Raw genomic sequence first — 10,414 nt, 5'->3', positions numbered from 1 at the left:
AGATACAAACAAAGAAAAGTGCCACACGGTCTACACACACACACAACGGTACCTGGTTCAACTAAGTCGATCAAGAGTCCCATTATCCAGATTCAATTAACCCGATGTTTGAAGCCGGGATTTTCCTGTTCCTCGAACGCTGATTCAGTCTCGTTAACTCGAACCAGACTTGAGACTCTGGATAATTGCGCGCGGCCGCTTCAGTTGAAAAGACAGCAGGTGTCGATAGCAGAAATCCTGATCTTCTAACGGCATTGATTGATTGTTTTAAAACTTTATTAACAGATTGCAGGCGGCTCAATAGCCTCGCCGACAAGTTAAATGCATAATCTATAGGCTAATTTTAAATCCCTCATTACCCCAATCAATCAGATTATATTTCTTTAAACGTTCCTGCTGGCAGTAGGTTTATGGATTGAATAATCAAATGAGATCTTGCTAGCGAAAATAATTAGTTCAACTGTTTCAGAATAAGGATACGGCTCTCTTATCCATTGATTGATGTATGGTGGATGTTTTACTTATCTGCACTGTGGTGTGACGGTTTGTCCTTTTGCCTTTCACGCAGACGACCCGCGTTCGAATCCCCCTTCTTCTAGTCATTTTCTTCTTTTTGCAATGTAAATACATCAATTTGGTGCACGTTGAGAGCTATATAAAGAATGACATCCTCAATGCATGTAGATTTATAATATTTTAACTTAAAACTAGGCTACTTTTGCGTATAATCATTAATATTATATTCCAAAAAAATTATATTGGAAACGCGGGGTTTCGAACTCGGGTCGCCCGGTTGACAGGATTGAGCACTAGCCGTTGCACCACTGTGCCAGACGGGATATATTCATTGTGTATCCATCAATGGACAAGAAACCCGTGTTTCGAATATTTTTCTTTTGAATGAAGTTTTATCTCTTTATTCTCAAATGCATTAATGTGACGTCAACGGCTCATTCAATTTCTCAAATCGCATCTAATCAGACATTTTAATCCCAGTTACAATATCACACAAAAACCACAATCCACGCATAGACACTTCAATTTTATGCTTGAATGAAACACAATCCGGGCGCTCCGTTAAGCAAATCTACAGCGGAGAATATATGAAACTAATCAGCCAAATGGCCGTTTCATTCATTAAAAATATCCCTGCGGGATTCACATTTGCAATGCGCCATTATTAAAATAACCACATGCAGTGTGTATCGCGACTCCGAGCGCCGTATATGACGTGCATTATTTTATTTAGGACAAAGTAAATCTATAGGCTCAATATGATTTATTATCAGCATTTAGTTCTATTATTATACATTTCAAAAGCCCCCTCTAGGAAAACGAAGCACAAAAACATAATTCAGAATGGTATAATGGGATCTAGACTGAGAAATATTTCAGGAAGCGAGCTGGCATTTCTTTGCGGGGGCGTGGCCATGGTTCATCCAGCTAACTGAACTTAACTCTGCTCCCGACCAGGCTCAAACTTTTTGATCTGTTGTCATGGTGATTTAGACAATCGAGCGTCGGGGAATGGAAAGGTCTGGCTTAAGTCAGGCTATGCTGGAAATTATCCGGCTAACTCAGTTAGCCAGGTACGGGGAACGGGGCCCTGATGAAGGTCGTTTGACCAAAACGTTATGTTTACATTCAAATTGAACAAGTGAAGACGGTGCAAGAGACTTTTCTGTTAATATGACGATTTTTCCTCTCTGACACACCTGTCCAGATAGCAGATGTGCAAAAAAGAAAGAAAGAAAAATAATTAAAATCAAAATGTTTTATTTTCTCTCTTGTTTGTACAAAATACAATTAATGGATTGTTTTGTGAAAAACATTTGTACATGTTTGTGAGGGGTTACACAAACCTCAACACCTCAAGTAGAATTAATCTCAACACAATGGAAGGATTTAATGCTAAGGTGGAAAATAAAATTAGTACTGAAGATTCTTTGGTTATTTAAGGCAGTTTCAAGGCTTCCTTCCCTAAAACAAAGTTAGTAAATAAAACAGTAGGTGCTTTATACCTATATATATATATATATATAAACACATTTCTTTTTTTCAGCTTATAATCAATTTATAGGACATCAAAATACTAAATAAGCAATAGCTATGTACCATGTGGCCTGTGTATCAACGTACCATGTGACCTGTGTATCAACGTACCATGTGACCTGTGTATCAACGTACCATGTGGCCTGTGTATCAATGCAACACACAATAGTTTAAGGACAACACCAGTGTGTTCCAGACGCTAGCTTTACGTTACCTTTCTCAGTAGTTAATACATCAAAACCCTTTACCTTACTTCGCCATTTTGTGAAATGAGATGTTTTTTCAGCCATATGATCATTATTATTCCCTCCAGACACAATGGGGCAAAACTCAGGGGTTTAAATGGGATTCTCATCAAATGTAATCGACCCATCTCAAGCCCTGCCCCCTTTCCTTGATCTTCCAAACAGCAAAAGGGGGCGTACTGTATGAGTCAAGACTCAGAGCATTCAAGAATGGCCATTTAAAGCACACGAGTACAAACAAAATTCTCTCTACAAAAACAACAACACACTTTAGAAAATAAGCATTGCAAGTTTTAGTTGATCAAACTACCAGATATTTCACAACTAATTATTCACTACTGTAAAATGTGATCACAATCTGAGTAGGGAATATGGTACTGTATTGATGAAGGACATGTCTGGGGGCTTTAAGGAGAGGACTGGGAGCATGTGCTGATCAGGAACATGTCCCTAAGTCTTTAGGGAAACATGGCGTTTGTAATTATCTTAACTATGACCCAAAGTAGTTAAAGATGCATTAGGCAACCTCAGAGAAATGAGCAAGAGTGAGTTTATTTTAGCTGGGCAGGTAAACTCCCTCTTGCCAATTTCTCCAAAGTTGCCCAATGCAGCTTTACATAACTACTGAACAAACTATTGAGATTCTAATATAGTTCTACAACCATCCAGCTACTGCAAATTGTAGGCTACTTAAAAAAACTAGAAATTCAACTATAGGTAGTTAACTTCTCCCCAACACTGAGTTTCTTTCACCCTTTCAAATTCCCCTCCCAAAAAATTAAGAAAAGTGCTCCAAGTATCATTGTGTTGCATTGTTTTTGGACACTGAATGTTTGTGTGGAAGTGCTGAACATGGTAACCGTCACAAATCATTTGTTGAAAACCACAAGGAACATCTTTCCCATCGAGAGGCCAGACATTTTATTCAGACTACAGTTGCACAGAGATAAAATAACGTTACTTGCTAAACATAAAAGGGTAAATAAAGTCCTTGTTATGTACGAACAATAAACATATAATGGCCCACAGAGGTCCTGAGAGACAGAATGACTGTTGCTGAGGCTAAGTGTTCTCATTTCACACTAGAACATGGGGCGACAGTGGCTCGGGAGGTAGAGCAGTCGCATTTCGGAGGTTCCCGGTTCGATTCCCGCTCCTCCCGGGCATCGTGTCGATGTGTTCTTGAGCAAGACACTTAACCCCTAATTGCTCCCGATGAGCAGGTTGGCACCTTGCATGGTTGCCTCTGCCGTCGGTGTGTGAATGTGTGAGTGAATGGGTAAAAAATGTGAGTAACAAAATTGTAAAGCGCTTTGGATAAAAGCGCTATATAAAATACATCACGATTCACAACATTAGAAAAAATAAACTACAAAACAATGTGAGATCATCACACTGATGGATGATAAAAGATAATATATTGCCCACAGCCGTTTCACTCTTATGAGAGATCTGCCATTTAGGGGATTGTTATGATCGCCTGTGCAGTAAACAATCAACAAACATTTCAGCGGGGAAAGTTGCTCAATTTGCTGCATAAGCCCTGGTACATTCTGGGTAGAAAGAGCTCACAAAAGTTCAAACGTTCAAAGTTTTCACTTCCTCCCCGTCTTGGAATGGGTGGGCTCGGTCCGCCGAGGGTCCGAGGCTCGCACCTGTGCATCAGAGGAAGAAGGCCTGGTCCGCCGAGGGGCCGAGGCTCGCTCCTGTGCATCAGAGGAAGAAGGGTCCCTGGTCCGGCGAGGGTCCGAGGCTCGCTCCTGTGCATCAGAGGAAGAAGGGTCCCTGGTCCGCCGAGGGGCCGAGGCTCGCTCCTGTGCATCAGAGGAAGAAGGGTCCCTGGTCCGCCGAGGGGCCGAGGCTCGCTCCTGTGCATCAGAGGGAGAAGGGCACCTGGGCCGGCGAGGGTCCGAGGCTCGCTCCTGTGCATCAGAGGAAGAAGGCCTGGTCCGCCGAGGGTCCGAGGCTCGCTCCTGTGCATCAGAGGGAGAAGGGCACCTGGGCCGGCGAGGGTCCGAGGCTCGCTCCTGTGCATCAGAGGGAGAAGGGTACCTGGTCAGTCTAAAGTCTCTTGGGTCCCCAGGTCTCAGGTCTGCCCAAGCGTTTTTGGCCTGTGGACGTGTGGCAGGCTGACCTCTCGGGTCCTGCCTGGTTTCGGTGGGCACCCTGTGTTGCGGCAAGGCCTGCATGGCACGAGCTGCCGGCCGGGGGTCTTTGGGCCTCTCGTCCTCCCGGGGAGGGGACGTAGGGCTGGGCTGATGGTGCGCTGGTGGGATGGGAGAGACTCGTTCTGCATTGGCAGAAGGGTAGGACAGACTGCGGGTGAACCGCGACTCGGGCTTCAAGATTTTGACGGCTTGCTGTGTGAACTCCTCCTCTTTCACTTTTATGATGGTCGCCCTCCTGGCTGCGTTTTCGATCAACGCACCCCAGTCTGCATCAGTCTGCGTGTTTATGGGAGAACACAGAGCAACTCAGCGTCAATACTCTTTGGCAATCAAGCAAACTGGTTTTACTTCAGCAGAACCAAGACATCATTCTAAAAAGCCAAAGCTCTAGCAGCCAATTCCAAAATGATTTTGGAATTTGTGTAATGTGTTCAACGATGACAATAAAAAAACAACAACAATATTTTACCCAATTATAGACTATTATTTTACCTACAAAATGCATGTGGTACCAGTACATAAAGTATATTTTAAAAGGCCCAAGCGGTAGTTTATTTGACCATACAAACGATGTCTTTGTGCACATAGATTCTTGAGTTTGAGTTGTGAATGGGGAAATACGCCCTGTAGTAACCAACCTTTATGGTTACAAACTAAAGCAACATTCACATGCCGATTAGACCTTTTTCAATGGAACTGCATTGCTAGGGAACAGCTTGGGCACCACGTTTATTTCCCGGCAGCTATTGTATTAGAAAACACTGCAAGAGACACACCTGGGCCCTGTTCCTCGTATGTGGATAATTGAGTTAGCCGGATCATTTTCAGAATAACTTGACATAAGTCAGACTTTTCGGTTCCACGAAGCAAGTTTGGCTAAATCACTATGGCAAGACAACAGATAGAAAAATTTGAACCTGCTCCAGCGCAGGTTTAGTTAAGTTAGCTGGATAAGCTTGCCACTCCCTCGCAAACAAATTGCAGCTCCCTTCCTCAGAGATCCCATTATACCATTCTGAATGTTTTTGTGCTTAGTTTTTCTAGAGGGGTCGCGAGATGATTTCCAGAATGTATTGATTTCATAGAATGTGTGAAATAGGCGTATAATTAAAAACAATTAAAATACATTAAACTGGTCAAAGAAATGCTTTTGAAATGTAAAATAATAGACCTAAAATGCTGATAATAAATCATATTCAGCCTATGGATTTACATTGTCCTAAATAATGCACGTCATAGCTACGGCGCACACTGTGGTTATTTTAATAACGGAGCATTGCAAATGTGAATCCCGCGGGGATATTTTGAATGAATGAAACTTGGATCCGAGGTTATTGTGGAAGGCCTACCGTGTGTTTGGCTCTGACCCGTTTCATATTCTCCGCTGTGGATGCATTTGGTTAACCGGAGCGCACAGACTGTGTTTCATTCAAGCATAAATTGAAGCATCTTAACACGTGGATTGTGGATGTGAATTACGAGGAATCTGAATCTGTGGATTGTTGAATTGTATCACTGTCAAACGTTATTGTGATATTGTAACTGGGATTCAAAAGGCTGAGAGAGCCTGGTTAAATTGATCGGCTCTCGCAGGGCAAGGCTGGGTGTGTTGACTAGGTGCAAGAATGAGTTGGATGCACTGTTTGACGGACTTGATGACGTGGGAAAAGTGAATGAGCAATTGCAAGCATTGATGTTTTGATGAATGAATATGAGAAAATGCATCAATCTGTTCAAGCACTGTTATCTGATGATGAAAAAGAGGGTGATGAACATGACTGGTATAAACCAAAGGTTAATCAATTCAATGCATTTATGGATGATGTCTAAAACAGATTAAAACCTGATTAATAGTGAAACTGTTAACCCTTTCTCTGCCACGCTTATATCCATCCTTATACCATCCTCTGCCAGCTCTATTTGTCTATGGAGATGTTCCCCTTCTTTGCAGGGCTATAACTTTTTTAATTGTATTGCTAAATTGACATTACTATGGCCCATTCAACGTCAAGTATCTATCGTTTAGGATGTAGCAACGTTCTACTTTTTCATTCACATATTCATACTAAAATACGGTCTAAAGTATAAATATGTTTTTATCGTTTTCTGCAGCATTCTGCAGAACGTGAGTTAGCCATAAATACATATATTAGATCATCAAATGTAGTTTGATACCGATTGACGTCAGATTAAAAATTTCAATTGTACAAGGTCCTAAACATCATGCCTCATCATCTGCTGGTGACCGGAGGGGGGGGGGGGTTTATAAGTCCGTGGCCGACGTTAAATCATTTATGTAGTATGGGTGATATGTTGATCAGAAAATAAATAATCAAACACGCTGAAACTCACCGCAGCTTCCTCGTAGCGTTGGGCGATCAGCGTGGAGCAGAAAGTTCGCTATTATGGGATGTTGTTATATGTGATCCATTTCCAGGTTGTATAATACTATATACGTCCAAATCATGTTGTTTATCGAGTTATTGGCAACGGATCGCTATCCAGTGTATCAAGCTGGAGTCCCGCGAGCGATAGCGAGTGGCCGGACGAAATATGGGTGAGCACCACTTCCGGCCGTTCACTTCCGGTTTTGGCGATTCGCCGATCGGCCACCAGATGGCGGTCTTGAACCGTTGGAGAGTTGAGAGGAGATCAACAGCAAGTCTCAAGTCTCCGTGGGTGAAATATGATTGCCATGACAGATTTTTGAAATATTGATCTTAAAGACGCTGTACGACGTCATTGGCAGATTAAGCATGGCGAGCAATGACGTCTAAAGTCGTCCTTGGCGATTAAAGGGTTAATAGCCTCCAAGCCTCTCTGACACCGTTATTTCGGGGGTCGCGCCTCGAAAACGTTGGGAACCATGTATTTATATAGTACATGATACCTAAGCGCATACAGTACAGATATCCTCATAAGTATCTATTCATTCGTATCAATTAGATACTCTTTGGGCTTGTTTTTATCTACTTATTCTGAAAGAGTTGAAATAATTATTTTCGCTAGAAAGATCTAGCAAGATCATTCCATTAAGCGTACTGCCAGCAGGCACATTTAAATAAATATAATCTGATTGATTGGGGTAATGAGGGACTTAAAATGTGCCTATAGATATGCATTTAACTTGTCTGAGATATCTTCCCGTTAGAAAATCATGGTTTTCGGGGATCGACTCCTCCCCCTTTTCAGGTAAAACGGCCACACGCAATTATCCTGATTACTGAAGTCTGGTTCGAATTAACGAGATTGTTCGAGACCGAATCAGCCTTCGAGAAACCGAGATAGCCTGACTTAAATCATCGGGTTAATTTAAGCTGGCTAATGGGACTTTTGATCAACTTAGTTGAACGGGGCCCTGGGCTCATTTACAATGTTTGTGTGGTCAAGTTTGAAAAGGTCTATACATACCCTGAGTGTGTTTAGGTGGCCAAGGATGAACAGACTGCTGGTGGCTCGTGTGATGGTTACATTCAACCTCTGTCGACTTTTCAGGAATCTGTGGGAATAAAATTAAATGTAAGTGCTTTGTGAAATGTTTTATTTATCTAATAATAATAATAAATTGTATTTTTATTGCACTTTTCGTTCACTAGGATCGCAAAGTGCTACAGGGTTAAAACAGTTCAATTTTTTTTTATAATTAATAAAATAAAATACAGAATAAAAATAGAACATAGTTAAAAACAGAGTATAAACAGAAAATGTAAGACTACAGCAAAAGAAAAAAAGAAAATCACAAGAAAAAAAAAAGCTAGCAATCAAAGGCCTTTTGAAATAGATAGGTTTTCAGGCCTGCTTTAAAAGAGTCCAGGCTCTGTGGTGCCCTCAGCTGGATGGGGAGACTGTTCCACAGGCGTGGTGTAGCCGAGCAGAAGGCTCGGTCACCCATGGTGCAGAGCCGGGTACTGGGGACCCTGAAGGAGCAGGCTACCTGCAGATCTGAGGGTACGGGTGGAGGATTGTGGAGTAATGAGTTCCTGAAGGTAGAGGGGTGCGTGTCCGTTTATGCAGTTATAGATTGCGACTATGTCCTTTGTTTACAAATTAGATCCGCACCAAAAAGGGTAGTGTGAACGCAGACCAAAATCAAACAATGTATCATTTTCACATTTGGTCCACCAGAAAGTCCGGACTATCCGCAGACTTTCAGGTGTGAACACGCCCTTAAAGGGGAACTCCACTTTTTTTGGAAATTAGCTTATTTAACATCTTCCCTGGAGTTAGACAAGAAGATGCATACCTTTTTTGTCTCTGTGCGTGCATTTTAGCTTTGGGAATAGACGCTCAGTTAGCATAGCTTAGCTTCATCACTGGAAGTGAGGCAGGACAGTAGCCTTACAGTGCCTTACAGTGTATTGCAAGGTCTGACATTGACCAAACTTGATATGCATGACCTTGGTGGGCTCTAGGTCAACTCCTGAAAAGGGGGTCAATGTCAGACCTTGCAATCAAAAGTTAGGGGGCGCACTGAAATTATGGCAAGGGTTATTAGCCCCCTAACTTTTGATTGCAAAGTCTGACATTGACCCCCTTTTCAGGAGTTGACCTAGAGCCCACCAAGGTCATGCATATCAAGTTTGGTCAATGTCAGACCTTGCAATACACTGTAAGGCACTGTAAGGCTACTGTCCTTTTCCAAAAAAAGTGGAGTTCCCCTTTAAAGCCCAACTTGCAGGTTAAACCCTATTCTTCAATTATGGGTAGTTTACATCATTGGTATCTAATTTAATTTTTTCCCCCCCATTTGACGCCTGAAATGCCACTCCGAAAGGGGTAAAAAGGTCCATGCACGAATAACATGCACGCGCGAATCAAAAAAGCTTATCAGAGCTATCAGGGCCATGACGTCACGTCTGGTATCTTTCCCCTACTTCTGATCCACTACAAGGAGTTTTGACGAGTGCAGAAAGCTATTTCCTTGATCCAAATGGACGCCTTACAAGACGCAAATGGGTTTAATCGTCGGGAGACTTTGATGGACCAGCTACAACTGGTTGAAACAAGGTAGTTATAATGTTTTTAATGTCGTAAAAAAAGAACTACATGTACCACTAGGCAGCCTGTTGTTCAGTACAGCAGCGCTACTGGTCTGTGGGCTGTCGCCTGATGCCCGTTCGGGTCACAGTATCAAGCTGGCTATATGGCTCTGGCTAACGTTACCCCGCTAACGTTAGCATTATGTCTACTGTCGTGCATGTAAAAGAGTTTGGGGAACGAGTAAAATGTGTAGGTCCTCTTCTCAGACCTGTGGGGCAAAGCACTGCACACGCATCATGCCGGCTAGCAAGCTATGCACCCCGGCATGTTGATACGATAGTAGCCCCTTTAGCTGCACTCGGTGCATCAGTGACGATAGCTATGAGCTAACTAACGCTACAAGCTCAAACACCTTATAACTACTACTATTGTCGTGTCCATAAGTTCCTTGGCAGAATACTTGTGATGACAAAGGTATACAAAGAGGAGAGAACCATTTTAAAATCGGGTGATGTTATGAGTTTCGGCTACCCAAGCTAAGCTAAGCTACGTTAGCTAACTTAGCTAGCTTCTATGATCACGGAGCAATAGTGTCGTTAGGTGAAACAGATACATTTTCATTCATTACTCCTCGGCTAGTAGTAGCAAGGCTCTCTGCCTGCCACTAGCTGTGTGTGACTCTGTGTGTGTGTGACTCTCATGTGCCCTGCACCTGCCGTGACGACATAATTTCGATTACACACGCACGTTATGAACCATTGATTAAAATATCCACGTGCGTGGTGATTGTGTTGGGCAGACAAAATGTTTGATTAAAAACGCTAAAACTGGGTCAATTTCAATATTTCTTTTTCTTCTTCATGAAAGTCACCGTTAGCCTTGTCCACATTGTTTATTGAACAAAAATACAACCTGCAAGTTGGCCTTTAAATGATAAATTAATTAAATAAAAAAAATGTGGGGGGGGGG

The 10,414-nt window shown here is 42.4% G+C and overlaps 1 protein-coding gene across 2 annotated transcripts in view; it reads right to left on the bottom strand.

The window, feature by feature from the left end:
* Positions 1-1,854: 1,854 nt before the first annotated feature.
* The window catches only part of setx (senataxin), a 139,158-nt gene continuing 130,598 nt past the window's right edge, over positions 1,855-10,414 (bottom strand). For both annotated transcript variants that reach the window (XM_084325202.1, XM_084325203.1), the window contains 2 exons: positions 7,877-7,964; positions 1,855-4,741 (listed from right to left, as the gene is read on the bottom strand). In XM_084325202.1, the coding sequence (XP_084181328.1) occupies positions 3,893-4,741; positions 7,877-7,964 (937 nt within the window). In that variant the 3' untranslated portion in view covers positions 1,855-3,892. The remainder of the gene's footprint in view (positions 4,742-7,876; positions 7,965-10,414) is intronic.

The sequence above is a fragment of the Notolepis coatsorum genome (genome assembly GCF_963971535.1).
Source record: "Notolepis coatsorum genome assembly, chromosome: 11".
NCBI classification, from domain to species: domain Eukaryota; kingdom Metazoa; phylum Chordata; class Actinopteri; order Aulopiformes; family Paralepididae; genus Notolepis; species Notolepis coatsorum.
The sequence above is the reverse complement of the archived record's forward strand: the minus strand, read 5'-3'. Positions and strand labels throughout refer to the sequence as shown.